This window comes from Seriola aureovittata, chromosome 4 (assembly GCF_021018895.1).
Source record: "Seriola aureovittata isolate HTS-2021-v1 ecotype China chromosome 4, ASM2101889v1, whole genome shotgun sequence".
Classification (NCBI taxonomy): Eukaryota; Metazoa; Chordata; class Actinopteri; order Carangiformes; family Carangidae; genus Seriola; species Seriola aureovittata.
Window position 1 is genome coordinate 27630329 of NC_079367.1, and position 14967 is coordinate 27645295.

The 14967-nt window shown below is 42.3% G+C and overlaps 1 protein-coding gene across 6 annotated transcripts; it reads left to right on the forward strand.

Annotated features, from left to right (window-relative positions):
• The first annotated feature begins 181 nt into the window (after positions 1-181).
• On the forward strand, positions 182-12690 carry LOC130168210 (heterogeneous nuclear ribonucleoprotein L-like). 6 transcript variants are annotated; one of them, XM_056374876.1, is made up of 14 exons: positions 182-340; positions 1958-2073; positions 2268-2505; positions 3281-3366; positions 3875-3971; positions 4203-4275; positions 8419-8451; positions 9121-9192; positions 9594-9841; positions 10452-10573; positions 10909-11110; positions 11318-11375; positions 11678-11794; positions 12097-12690. In XM_056374876.1, the coding sequence occupies exons 1-14, from the start codon at positions 263-265 to the stop codon at positions 12153-12155; spliced, it is 1599 nt and encodes a 532-aa protein (XP_056230851.1). In that variant the 5' UTR covers positions 182-262; the 3' UTR covers positions 12156-12690. The 6 variants fall into 6 exon arrangements, with proteins under 6 accessions (XP_056230851.1, XP_056230853.1, XP_056230852.1 ...); XM_056374878.1 differs by having other exon boundaries at positions 11678-11788; XM_056374877.1 differs by having other exon boundaries at positions 9124-9192.
• Positions 12691-14967: the final 2277 nt, after the last annotated feature.

The following is a 14967-nucleotide window of genomic DNA, read 5'->3' on the forward strand; positions in this document are numbered from 1 at the left end:
AGCCAAAAATACACCTCTGGTTATTTATTAGATGCGATGTATACAGTCAGATAATTGTTGTAATACCGCGTCAACGCCTGTTTGTACTGTCTGTTCTCCTATTGGCTGTCACTCAAGTCACAAATAGATTGCGAGCTACCTCAGCCTATCACAGCATGCAGTGGCGTTGTGGTGGGCGTGGAAACTGGAGCTTCGTTTTTCTTGACTTTTCCGTCCATTTCAGTTCATCGTCACTACCACCATCCTTTTTAACCGGGACAACATGGCTACTGCAGCGAGCCGTTACTACAGCGAAGACGGCAGGGCAACGAAACGACAGAAAACCGACGGAATGGCCACGGTGAGTCGGTCATGTGTGAGCTGCATTGGAGATTAGTTTAACTTGCATAACACACCCGCCCGGCTCGGTTACAGTCTTCTTGGTGGATTTTAATTCATTCAAATGAGCGGTGGTAAAAAAAAAAAAAAAAATGTCACGACACGTCGCAGGTCGTTAAATGTGTTAGAGAGTAAAGGGTTGTCGTTCATAGCTTTTTATTAGCTTTATCGGTCTAACGTTGTATACGTGTGAGGCTAACAAGGACACATCTCGACACATAAATTGTTTGTGCTGTATAGGCTCGTTTGAGGGCGGTTTCCACGGCCGGGCCTTGTCTGAGCCCGGCTTTGTTCTAGCACCGGTAACGTTAGCAGCGTGCTAGCCGTGAGCTACACACAGTGGTCATTTTAAGATTAGGACCGGTCAGCATTAAACCAGCCGCTGCTTTGTGTGAAGTAACATTAGTATGGTTGTCCATGCACGTTTGATTAAAAAAAACATGCCATTAGATTAGGAGAAATGCTGATTAAACATTACAACTATACACCGCGGCAATTAACTGCCCCCTCCCCCAGCTGCCCAGAGTAACCTGAGGTTAATTAGTGTGTTGTTCACAGCAAACGTGACCGAGGAAAGAGAATAAGTAACACAATCAACCGATTATGAGAATACAAAATAAGTTTTCACCCGTTCCTCATAATTTATATGGCGGGAGTAGTGCTCATTCGTCGCCAAAAAAGATGTTAGTAAGCCACCCCAAAAATAGAATAAAATGCATTTACACAACATAACGAATACATACATCTACCACTAAATATTCCTACAGTAAAACATATGGTAGTTTGCCACCATCCATGCTAAATATGAGGACTGGATATCAGCACTGATATCCTGATTTCCTGATCCCGAGGGTTTGGTTCCCGCAATCAAATCCAGAATCGATTCTTGAGCATTCGGCCACATCAGATACAAATGTTGCATTAAGCAATTCTCATATAATATCATGGGAATTTACATATACTTTGCATGCAACAAGTGAGTAACACCGTTATTTCCTTGAGTATAAAAGTGTGTAAAGTGCACATTGTAGGATAACTTGAAAACTCATCTCCAGGTTGTACAACTAAGAACTAAGGGTTTATTTTCTTTAGAAAATCAAAAATGACAAAACACGTGGCCGTTTTAGATATATTAAGGTATACATGTTGCAAAACAGTTGAGCAAAAATATATAAAACCTGCAACTATACAAGGATATTAGTAGCAAGTGAGTCAACTAAGACATTGCCTCCAGGAGAAGAGATGCAGTGTCTTTCTCTCAGTCTGTTCCTGATGTGATGTCTAGATTCACTATGATATAACCAGAGTCAGCTAACCACCCTGAGACACAACATTCCCTAAATCTGTAGCTGGGCCACATAGATGGTAATTATTCATGTTACAGTTCACAGGTCTGGCATCAGTTGAGGTGGCGCTTATAGGGACCTAATTACTTTTTTAAATGTCAGAAGACTGTTCAAGACAGGTGACAAGGTGTAGCAGAGAAGGCTCCTCTCGTGCAACATTTATAAGTACTTTAAATAAGACTAGTAAATGTTAACATCGAACATGTCAGCTAATTATGTTTTCTTTGGTACAGGGATACGAAGATCCACACAAGACTCTTCCATCTGTGGTGGTGCATGTCCGGGGGCTGGTGGATGGAGTTACAGAAGCTGACCTTGTAGAGGCTTTGCAAGAATTTGGAGCAATCAGGTAGAGAAAAAGAGCGGCTTCATTTGTGTGGAAGACATTTTAATAGAAAAATGCATCCTTTTCAAAGTGCAGATTAATAACAATAATAAGTTTAGAATAAAACATTTTTTACAGGAAACTAGCTACAAATTTGGTATAGTTGAGCTCAAAGTATTCGCCTTTTTATCTAACCCCTTCATTACTCTTGTTTTTAGCTATGTGGTGGTGATGCCCAAGAAGCGCCAGGCATTGGTGGAGTACGAAGACATGAATGGATCATCCACAGCTGTAACCTATGCTGCAGACAACCAAGTTTACATCGCCGGTCACCCAGCCTTTATCAACTACTCCACTAGCCAGAAGATCTCCAGGCCGGGAGATTCTGATGACTCTAGAAGTGTTAACAATGTTCTTCTGCTCACCATCATGAACCCCATCTACCCCATCACCACGGTAAATGCAAAGATTTGGGCTGCTATGTGTCTCTCTACTTGAAATTGTGGCGTAGTAGCCTGGTGTTAGTTAACCTCCATAGGGCTGCAGCGAGTGCCAGCTTCTACAACTGACAGACGTGTTATTGAAATGTCAATACTGTTAGTAGTAAACAGAGGCCTGTTAAAAGTTATGACCTATAGGTGAAAATCATTGGCTGGTGTTTTAGATTGTATTTGCTGATTATACTACTCTGCTGCTCCTGGAGTTTGGCTCAGAGTTGTGGTGTGATATGCTGAAAACATATTGCATAGTAAGAATGCAAGCTGCAAGTCAATCACTTGAACTGGTTCCATTTTCTCTATTATGCGGATATGCTGCTTTTCTGTTTTATTGTACTTAATTGCAATTTAAGATTATCTTCATTGTCATTCTGCCACTCAATTTGCACTACTTTATGGCATCTTGTAAACTAACACCAATAATCTATAGTGCTGAATGTCTTTAAACTTATGCACAGTTTCTTTCATTGTGGAAATTGTGTTTTGTAAATGTGGCCATTTCTGTGAGAGGTAGTCTGGAAAAAAAAACTGACATGCACAAGGAAACAAAATCCAGAGTCAAAATCAAATTGTTGCTCATAGGTTCACAGCAAACTTAAGTAGTGACTACTTTACACATCTGTGCCTCTTAAACTGGTGTCAGATCTCACTTTGATATAACCTTTGCTTCTGATTCTGTGTAGTGTGTATGCATACAGTGGTGTTTTTTTAAAAAATTTTGTACATTTTCACAGGATGTCCTCTACACTATCTGCAACAACTGTGGTCCTGTCCAGAGAATTGTCATCTTCAGGAAGAACGGTGTCCAGGCAATGGTTGAATATCCTTTTCCATGGGTGCTATCTGACATGGGTGTGTCTCTGATTATAACTGCACTGTGTCAAATACTGGTGTCTTTCCACAACACTAAGTTCTAACTGAATGAACAGACAGGTTATTGGTGTTGTGACAATTTCCGATGTCTGTTTCAAGTTCAAACCTGTTCTGGAACCTGTAGACATATTTCACGTATTATTTCTAAAAGCAGTCAAAGATGACTGATGAATGGCTTGATGTGTACATCCATAATTTTTTTTTGGTATGTGCTGGGTAACTACTACCTGTGCACGAGAGCAACAAAAGCCCTGCACACTGCTCTTCTCTAAGTTGGAAAAAACAATACCTACGGAAGACTATTTGTGGTCAAAACATTGTGAAATCTTTGTAAAGAGGAACTAAAGGAAGTAGATGGCGGTGTGCAGGGGTTTTTTAGTCTTTCATGGTGTCTGGTAGTTTGCATCATTAAGATAACCTGGTAATTCCTGATTCATCCTTAACCCTGTCATTACATTTGACTCTGTGCAAAGTGCCCAGCGAGCCAAGGCATCACTTAACGGTGCAGACATCTATTCCGGCTGCTGCACGCTGAAGATCGAGTATGCTAAGGTACTACTGCAACACATTGCCTATGTTCTTAAACAAAATGGGTGCAGTGAACACACAACAGCATGAATACCTGCACAATATAACACAGCAGCCCTGCTGGGAGTGTTGGCTTTCTGAGTTGACGTTACACCCGTCCTTCTAAACAAAAGTATAAAGTAAATGTATAAATTAAGTGGCCATGGTTTGTACAGTGTGTTCATGCTCGTGTTCATCTGAATTATATTTCCGCAGCCCACTCGCCTGAATGTGTTCAAGAATGACCAAGACACCTGGGACTACACAAACCCCAATCTGGGAGGTCCAGGTAAAACCTCAAACACCTGAACACCACCCCAAACATTTGCTGAATGCCACACACTCTTTGTAGCTGAGAAGCCTGGTAGTGTTAAGCACTCTTACTGCCACTGTGGGGAGTTTCAGCAAGCGGGTTACTGGAAAGATGGAGACAACACCCTTCATTGATAATGCTGCTAATTAGACGGATTTTAAATTGTGCCCAGTATACAACTTGTATTTTGGGAAAAAGTTGTGTGGCATTATGACTGAAGTGTTGCTTTGGGTCTTACTCTAACACTTCTCAATACACACCATGATCAGGGTCATAAGCAGGAGTGAAGAGTTTGAGACAGTCAGAGACATGATGTGAACAATATTCAGGTTAGATGGCTCATTACAATCCAACTCAATCAATAATTTTAGCATGAGATCAGAAATGAAGTGCCACAATTGCAGCTAAATATTTTAAAGGTAAAGGACTCAGCTTTGTGGTGGGAATGGCAGAAACACATTTGCAGACAGAAACGTTAAATTACTCACAAGCAACATCGGCTGTATTTTTTTTTTTTTTTTTCACTTTTCTGGAAGAACATAAGTGATGTCTGTAAACTATATTTTCCTCTCTATATCTTGAGGCTAGCGTTTTAGTTCATCGTGGCATGTTGTTGTTCTGGTTTACTTGACCCCATGAAATGTTTACGTTTACTGGTAAAAGCCTGAAGGCCCCGATCAGACAGACTGCTTTTTTGCAGGTAGAAAAAAGTGAGGTGCACATTACTGCCCCTTCTTGTCGGAACCTAAACTTTTAAAAAATATATAGGCTACAGTTGAAGGGCAGTTGCTATGACTCAATCAACTTGCAGGAAATATGGTGACCATGTCCTGAGTTACAGCATTGAATAGTGTTTTCACATTATGATGTCACGGTGAAGTTGACCTTTGACCATTTGGATATAAAATGTCATCACTTTAGCACTTTTATCTTATAGACATTTGTGTTAAATTGTCATGATTTATGTATAATTCATACATTCATTGAGGTCACAGTGACTTTGAGCTTTGACCACCAAATTCTGATCAGATCATTGTTGAGTTCACATGAACGTTTGTACCAAATTTGAATAAATTCCCTCCAGACGTTACTAAGATGACATGTTGACGAGAAAGGGAGGGACAAACGAGCCAAAAACATAATTCCTCCTGCTATTGCTGGCTCATAAAAATGGGAATAGAAATACATCCTGTGATCAGGACCATAGTCAGTCTCCAATAGGTTAGTGCAATTCTAGTGGTTATAGTTTTTGCAAACTTAGGAATAATTGAACTTGCCAGAATTAGGCCATATCTGCAGAGTATTAAAATGTTTTTATGTTAATTTATAAGCAGTTGTAGTAAAATAATAATAATCAGTATAAGACTGAATCAGGATCTGTGGCATTTCCGTTCCACAAGGTTCAAATTCCGTTAAGTTTTTTCTGTTGATTACAAAAGCAGCCCGAGAGAGGCAACAGACGTGCTGAGTGACATCTTATTACCTCTCAAGATTCCACTATACATTTTTCAGTCATGAAGACACAGACCTATTGTGTGCAAAGTCTTGTTTGCCAGCATTTGCTGTTCCTGCCTTCCTCATCACACCTGTCAATTTGCAGGGTTTTTGGAGTCCCTTGGGTGAAAGAAGGGCATGAAGTCAAAGTTCAGAATTATAGTGCTATTACTGATTTTTGATAGGCAACCGATATTAACTTTCAAATCAGCGGAAACAAATTTCCTTGCCACCAAGACTGATCCTGGTCTTTTCCACTGTCATCTAACTTCTACCATCAAATTCCCACATTTGGTTATTTATTGTTTTGGGGGGGGGGTTTAATCTAACAAAAACAAGTGGTCGACAGCAGGACCCTCTCCTTGCAGCCAAAATGAGTTTGATGTAAAATAGAAAGTGGCTCTGACCAAAGACCAGTTGGTCAAACTAGTGTCAGATAGCCTTGTCTATAACTTACTTTTTTGTGTGATTTGTCTGAGAAGTGAGAACAGAGGCATGGACCAGCATCAGTAAACAGGCTATATCTGCAACATCATGTAACTCCTTATCTCCTCCTAATAAATCAGTGATCTCAGTCAATTAAAAAAACATCCACAGGACAGGACTTGTGCTAAGAGGGTGAGGCAGAATACATGCTGACAACATCACCACTCAGCAACCACCATCTCCAGTATCCACTTCTTCAGTGAGGACACAACCACTATCATACAGAGGGCCAAATGTCCCCTGCGATACAAGGGGATAAGCTAGAAGACACCTCCCATTCAACATGATGATGTAGGACTGATATACCACTCATTCCTCATCTCTGCATTCCAGCACAAGAACCACGAAGACAACGCACACTTCTAGAGGGCGGGGAGATTTGGGCACTGAGCTACACTTGGTCCCTCCCCCCTCATTCCCCCTTCCTCCTTTCTAACCCATTTTGAGACACAGGCGAATGACACATTGAAGCAGGCCAAAGCTTGCATCTACAAACCCCCACTGTCTACACCAAATGGAGACTGATACCAGCGAAGACACAGCATCCACCCAAACAGAAGTAGTGACAGACATCTCTCAGTACAACAGATGACGCATACTGATATTAACCAGTCGACCAAGATCACATTTTTAAAGCCTTGGCCCTCCCTGTACTGTCACGGGCCGCGTTGCTCGTCATGCTTGTCGTCATGAAAACAAAACATTTGAGCAGCACACTCTGACACTTGCTGATGCTGTACCAACTGATCCAATAGATGACTCACACGCCCGAATCAAGCTGTAGCCAGTCACACTGGAGACAACACAAGACAACTGATGAAGACAAGACACTGCTGACAACACCATCAAGCACACTCAGAGCCCAGTCAGGCCCATTTTTGGTTTTACCCCTTATGTGTTTCCTCCCACATGGAATTCAGCTTTTCTCTCTTGCTCTTTCTCCTCATCTCTTCATCTTTTCCTCCCTCTGATTTTCTTACCACATTGCATCCCTGTTTAGCTATCCCTTTTTTGAGTGCAGCTTTTTTTCTAAATATTTTAAAGTCTCTAGAACCTGTGTAACACCTTCCATGTGATGCAGGTTTGGCAATTTGCGGCTAAGAGGAGCCGGCTTCCCAACTGAAATGTGCTCTATGGCAGCCTCAAGGCCTACCAGTGGGCGGTAAGCGGACTATTCCAAAATGGAACAAAAAGGATGGAAACTTCAGCCAAACGGCCAACCACCCCGCCAGTGGGCGTTTCAACTTGATAAAACCACAAATCGATCCTGAGGTGGAGAGTTGTTTCCCCAAAAGAGGAAATGGATAAGAGTATGGGATGAAATGAATTGAGTGGAGAGTGGTGGAACTACTGCTGCAAATGTCTTCCTCCCACTGTTTGTAAGCATGCAGTAAGTAAATCAAGACCCTCCTCAGGGAACATAACCGCACAGCACCACATGACCCCAAAGCCCAGCACCCAACATCGCCACACAAGACTGACATGAGTCCATTTTTCTTCTCATACAGGCTTAATCTTTCTCTTTCTGGAAGAGGGTGATGGTTGTGGTTCTGTCGGAGCCTGCATTTCTAATGTCACTCAAAACCTACTGTGTGTTTGTTCGCTCTGTCTCGTCACTCCCTCTGTTGGCAGTTACAGCCATCAGGAATCTCATCTTTGTGTGTGGTTCCCTGAATTTACGTCATAGTTTCTTTGGGAATTAAATCCTGTTTTTAATCTGGGGAAAGGGTGTGAATTTAATTTTAATTCATGTAGGATGTGCTTGATCCATGACCAGCCATGTTTGTTACAAACCATCACATACCTGGAAAGCCAGGAGAGCTTTTCATCCACCAGCCACAGTGGCTGCTGGTGTCCAAAATTTAAGCTGCTTTTGATATTTTTGTTGCCAGATTTCTTCTAGAGTCTGGCTGGTCACCTGCACAGGTACCACGCCTTCCGCATAACATAGTTGGTTTTTTTTTGTTTTTTTTTCCAACATTTATCCCACATGAGGACAGACAACTTTTGTCATGAGTGGTTGTACTGCACTCTTCTGATATTTAACGGGTAATTTCACACTTGCCCGAAAAAACAAATGTTCGTTTGATTAACCTGGCTTCCATTCTGATTGTGTATGATTATTGTGTACCTGTACAGATGGTGATGCAGATGGCAATGGGAGCAATGCAGGTGTGTGTGAGCGTACAAACTTTATTTTTAAATTTAGCCAAATGTGATACTTATCCAGAGTGACTGTTTGATATCCTTACCCTCTTCACTTCCTAGATCATCAGCATCCACCTCATCTTTGCCATTTCCCCCTGTTCCACTTTAGATGCTAAAGGTTTAGCATTCTTGATGTGTTCGAATTAAAAAGGCTTGTGTTTTAGGGTCGTTCCTGTAGAACCTAATATCGGTCTTGCTATTTGTTACATTCCCATACCTCCCTCCCCATTTCCCTCAACTAATTTAGATAAAGACGAAGATAATTTCAGCCACTTGGGTTGATTGTTGTAGCCAGCCTGGAGTGTAATGTGGGGGGAGGGTTATATGTCTGTGCTGCTTGGCAAGATGAATCAATCTTTGAATGCATGTGTCTGTCTCAGGTGTTACTTTGATTGAAGTCCTTTTTATAAAGTTTCCCCAACAAATAATGAATCCACTCTATGGTGTGCAATCTGAGGCAGACTTTGACGACAGTGTATGTTTACCGTAATACATATTTTTAAATGGATTAGGCATCCCATTGTCATGTAGAGATTGCAGTCAGCCTTGTTTCCAGTCTCTCCTTGTCATATTTATCTTGTCACTTTTTTTTTTCCCTCTACCTTTGTCCTCTTTTGTCTTCTATTCTTATAGAAGACGTGAATGCCAACCCCAACAAGCGCCAGAGACAGCCTGCTCTGCTGGGCGATCACCCTCCAGAGTACGGTAAGGCTCTCACGCAACTGGGGAACGAGAAAGGAGACACATTTGCGTGTACAAAATATTGTGCACATCTCTTCTGGACTATGAAAGTTTAAACACACAGCTTCTGTTTATTTCCTGACCTATTTTCTAGGCAGATGCAGTTCTAGATTATTAAACCTGATGTATTTAAGTTGACTAACTAGTTTATAAACGGGTCCTCCACACAGTGGCAGTTAAGTGGTGCTGTGTTGTCATTTTTAACTGTGGCACATACACATGCTGCATTTATGAAGTAGTGACCATCTTTATCTACAACCAGTGTCAGCGTTTTAAAGTGAAATCCTTCTCCCTTTTGAGTTGACCTTGCCTTGCCGGATTAATAGTTGACTTTCTGTTCTCTTACTCGCTGTCTCATTCTTCAGGAGGTGGTTACCATGGCTATGATGAGAGCTACGGATCTCCACCCTATGAAGGTCGACGCATGGGTCCACCAATGAGAGGGCGTGGCGGAAGAAGCTATGGGCCAGGCTATGGACCACCTCCCCCTCCACCTGGCGAGTATGGTGCCCACGCTGATTCTCCAGTGGTCATGGTGTACGGATTGGATCCTATCAAGATGAATGCCGACCGTGTCTTCAATATCTTCTGTCTCTATGGCAATGTTGAGCGGGTCAGTATCTGACAATAAATGTGTCTGTTTTTGCTGTGATGGGTGACAATTTGCTATAAAATATTTCTATGAAATATAGTAAGAGAAAAAGGAGCACATAAGTATGAGAAGAAAATCAATTTGTTCCAGTTGCTGGCACCAAGGAGAGACATGCCATCAAAGAGGTAATTCCTCTTTTATGAGCAAGGTCTGTTAAATTTATCATTTAATTCCCATCTGTTTCTGCAGAGAGCTGCAGTTGTTACGTGTCTATGAATAGTTGCTCTTAAAATAGTAACGGTTTCATCTCTTCATTTCTGACTGTATCTAAGGCATTAAATAACAGACTGACGTTATCAGCAGGAAAGTTGAAAAACTGACATTTAGACTAAAACAAGGACGGCTCTTTAAAACCAAAGTTAGTTTTTTGCGTGACACTGGGGAAACTTTGCTGCATTTTGGAAGTGGCAGATATTTACCTGGCGTGCACACAGCCACAACACACACCCCTGCTCCAAGCTATCATCTTACACCTGATAATGCTTATGCAAATGAATCTTTGTCTCTTAAAGCCGGAGTGGCGCTGTTTCATAGAAAACTGGTCAATCCTGTCCTCTGACACTTTCCACAGGTAAAGTTCATGAAGAGTAAGCCTGGGGCTGCCATGGTGGAAATGGGAGACTGCTATGCAGTGGATCGCGCCATCACTCATCTCAACAATAACTTTCTCTTTGGACAGAAACTGAATGTGTGGTGAGTTCACCCTGTCAACCCCTAAAAGTAGTTGTTGTCCAGGAGAACTGAACTCTGCTGTGAGGTAGAATGCCTGAAGAAAGAATATTACAGCATCTTACACAAATGGATTATATTCTATAAATGTAGGTGTCGGGGCAAACGGATACATAGGGGATTAATTAGTTTACTGAACCAAAGCAATGTAGTTCAAGTCATGCAGCTGTATGCCCTCCTCCCCAAATACACCAGTTTGTAGGGCATCAGAAATGTCAATGCTCCCGCCACAGCTGGTTTCTCTCCTGGCTTGTGCAGTAAAGTAATTCTAAAATGTGTGAAATTATCGCTCCCTGCAGTGTGTCCAAGCAGCAAGCCATCGTACCCGGTCAGTGCTATGAGCTGGACGATGGCTCAAGCAGTTTCAAGGACTTCCATGGCTCCAGAAACAACCGGTTCACCTCACCAGAACAGGCGGCCAAAAACCGCATCCAGCACCCGAGCAACGTGTTGCACTTCTTCAACGCTCAGCCAGACGTCACACCAGAGGTGTTCTCTCAGGTCTGTAGGAAGAAATGTGGATGTGTGTTAAGAGCACAGGTCGTATATTGAGTGTCCACCACTGATTGTATTATATTGCATTGGAATTCATGTAAGGCCAATCAAAGCATTTAAGAATGCACTAAAATAACTGTTGCAAGCTCTGACTGTCGGAATAGAAGTGTTTAAAGTGCTGTTGTCCCTCCATAAATGTTTTTCTCTTTACAGATCTGTGATGAGATTGGTGTCAAATGCCCCGTCAACGTCAAAATGTTCACAGGAAAAAGTAAGCTACTTTGATTCTGCTTATTTATAATTTTGGTTGTGGCGGCTTTTGCATCTGGAATCCCCCTAATTAAAATAAGAGCAACAAAGGTCACATTTTTCAAATAAAGTACTGTAGCTACACAAATCAAGAACTGTAGCATTTTAGAACTGGGAAGTTTAAGAAAACTTGCTGTCAAGCTCAATGTTGACAAACATCTAGAACAGGACAAAAATGAAATGCAGAATCCAGGATCCTCAGACTGGATAGTGATATTTCTGTATCTGCAAATACCTGACCCCTGTTGACCCTCTAACCACCAGGTGGTGCAGCTCCCAGTGACCGCAGTGCTTCAGGTCTGCTGGAGTGGGAGTCCATTAATGATGCCATGGAGGCCCTGGCCATGATGAACCACTTCCAGATGAAAAACGCAGGTATGGGTAAGACAAATTGTTCCCCTTGGGGTCAGGGGTTGGTGGAGGTGTTGTTTCAAGTACCTTGAGACTGGTGGGATCTAAGATCACAAATTTGTAGGTGATGCAAACATAACGTTAAGTAGGACTATTGTAATAAACTGAAAGCACACAATGTTACAGTTATGACGCATGTCTCAACTACTGGAGTAACTTGGACAAAGGCAGATTTGTTAAGATGTAAACATAATTGTGGTTTAATCAGAAGACTGATTAATTCCACAGGTCATGTTTATTGTTGCCTAAATTTCAATCTCCTCTCGTTGCAGCTGGTCCTTACCCTTACACCCTCAAACTGTGCTTCTCCACCGTTCAGCACGCCAACTGAACGCACCCTTTTAGCGAGGATGATGAAGATTGGTCAGCCATTCCCATGTTCACATGTACTTAGATCACGACTGCTTGCAACACACCTGGGGATAATTGATTTTCAAAAACACTTCAATTACCGTGAAATATTATTCTTCACAATACAATTGATCCCTCCTTATATTTGGTATATTAAGCTGACTAAACAAATGCTAACAGGCATTTAAAATTTTTGATATTTATGCCCCAGATGTGGTTTATAGAGTATCAGTACCTGTGTGTCTTCGGTATTAAGTTGTCCTTTTTACTTTTTGTATTATGCTTATACAGTAACCTGACATGTGAGAAAGCGTATGTGAAAGTTTTATGCTCAGGTGGTTCAGTGGCAGTGGTTAACATGGTTTTGTAAAAGAGCTGTCTTTTGAAACTTTTATTGTAGCTGATTTATTTCTTTTTGTGTTATTTTAATTGCTGCCGACTCAGTTGTGTGTCTCCATGTCTGATATGCAGATGGAGAATTGTTTTGTTCTAAAAATAAAAAAAATCAATTTAAAGTTTACTGTGCCACATTTCTGAATTTACCGTCTTAAATATGTTTCTGTTTGTTCTGTCAACATCTTTGACAGAAGACTGTTTTCAGACTGAATCCAATCACATGAAAATCCAACTCAACTGCTGCTTAAGTTACCTGGAGTAAGGCTTGGCCAGAGCCTGGTATCTGGTGGTGGGCTATTAAGACCATAACTATAGTAATGTGTCTCCAGTCTGCCTCCCACAATCATTTTAAATAGATTCTGAGTATGAAGTTTTTTTTTTGTTTGTTTTTTAAATGCACTGTGCTAAAGGAGCATTAAGCAAACACACAGGAAGGAAGAAAACTAAATATTTCTCCTGTCAACCACTAAAATGTTTGAAACTATTCACAGGAGGGGTTCATATCCTAACGTCACACCAACACCCAGCAGGTATGAGCATGTTTAACAGGTTATACTAGTTTCTCCACATTAGAAAACTGCACTTTAATAAAAATATAAGTATTGGTGTTACTGTTGGTAACGCTAGTACTCACTGTTTGCCCGTTATTTTAGTGTTGAAGTTCCTCACGGTGACCAATGGAGGGCAGTAAACTCATGATTCTCAATACAATCAGGGCAACAAATCTTTCAGGAATGGCTTGTACTGCAGCTGCCTGAATATCATAAAAATAGAAAATGATTGGGGAGTAGGTGGCACAGGAGTCTGGAGTGGCAGTTCAGAGTACTCTTGACTGTAAAGAAAAACCCTTCAGAGGAGTCTTAAGTTATTACATGTCTCCTGATGAAGGTAAAACTGCCTCATAATGTTTTACAGAGAATTTAGTTTCCTGCTCACTGCATTGTTCTTTGTGCACAGGTTTAAAAATTGTGATTGGTTTGATAACTGAGTAAATCTGGTTAGATGACATCTGATAACAACCTAACTCTCCTCGCCTCTCTCCTCTCCTCCCTCCCCGTCTCCTCTCCACCTCTCTAAATGAAAAATAGGAGATGAGCAAGTTGTAGTTAAAACTTGATAAATCAGGAACACACGTGTTTAATCTATAACATGAAATATTTACCTTTTACATGAGTTTGTAGTTTGCATGTTGCCCTCCCTCCTCGTCTCCTCTCCTTTCTCCTCTCTTCGCCTCCCTCTTCCTCTCCTCTCCTCTTCCCTCCTCCCCTCTTCCCTCCTCCTCTTCCTCCTTGCTCCTCCTCCTCCTCCTATAAACATGTTTCTGTTGTTACTACAGTCTGTCCCACTACACCGTATCTTCTCCTGCACTGAGTTTCCTTGTCACTGCGGACTGCTGTTGGTTGAGGGTGGGCATCGACTGACATATAAACCCCTTTGCATTGGTGTCGCCATCCTTGTCTTTCTCTGTCACAGAGGAGCTTCACTGGGGGGTCGAAACACGTTGGAGGTTCACGCTACCCCTCACCTAGAAGGTCATCCGTCATAGTCTATATGTAAAATTTTTCCCATACTATCTTGCACCCCTGTCTGTCGTAAGGTTCTCTCCTCTCCATGACGAGCCCCACATTCCTCGCCCACTCCAGCTCAGGCCAGTCTCCAAACAACCCTGGCTCACTGGATGACTCAGATGTTTCGGGGGGGGGGGGCCCAAAGGCTCCCTGGGTACATCTAGTGTTTTGGGGGGGCACACCTCCACAGGCTCCTTGGGCACTTCGGTTGTTTGGGGGAGGCATGATGCCCCAGGCTCACTGGGCAGCTCAGGTGTTACTGAAGCCCTGTGGTCCTCTTCTGACCCTGGGGTGGGGGAGTTAGGGTGACAGCTCTGTGAGGAGCCAGGAGAAAGCTTAGGGGAAAAGGAGGGAGAGGAAGAAAAAGAGTTAGATGAAGAGCTAGAGCTAGGGGAAAGAATAGGGAAAAAGGAGGAAGGGGAGGAGGAGGAGCCAGGTAGGGAGCCACTGTGGGATGCTGGTGCTGAAACTGGGCTGACTGGACTGACTGGACTGGTTGGACTGGTTGGACGGTGGGGTTTGGAAGGAAGGACGATGTCCAGGCGTGGCATTGCTCCATCGCATTGACTGGAGGAAAGCAGGGGGCAGTATAACCTTATACAGAGAGATGTAAAATCAAGCAGTGCACCCATGTGTCAGAAAGCAACACAGCACAAGCATGGGGATTTGTGATGAAAATATGATGCATACTGACCATACATATCCATTTTCTGGCCTATCAGGTCTATCCATATTCATTTTGTCATTTTATGCTGCTCGATCAAAAGGCTTCTGCCAAAGCTGAATTCAGGTGTGCAGGAACTTCTCAGCCTGGGCAGGAAAGCCGCC

Coding starts and splice junctions, on each gene's coding strand:
- LOC130168210 (XM_056374876.1), top strand. CDS start 263: ATGGCTACTGCAGCGAGCCGTTACTACAGCGAAGACGGCAGGGCAACG. Junction 8,452..9,120: donor TGGCAATGGGAGCAATGCAG/GTGTGTGTGAGC, acceptor CTATTCTTATAG/AAGACGTGAATGCCAACCCC. Junction 11,376..11,677: donor CAAAATGTTCACAGGAAAAA/GTAAGCTACTTT, acceptor TCTAACCACCAG/GTGGTGCAGCTCCCAGTGAC.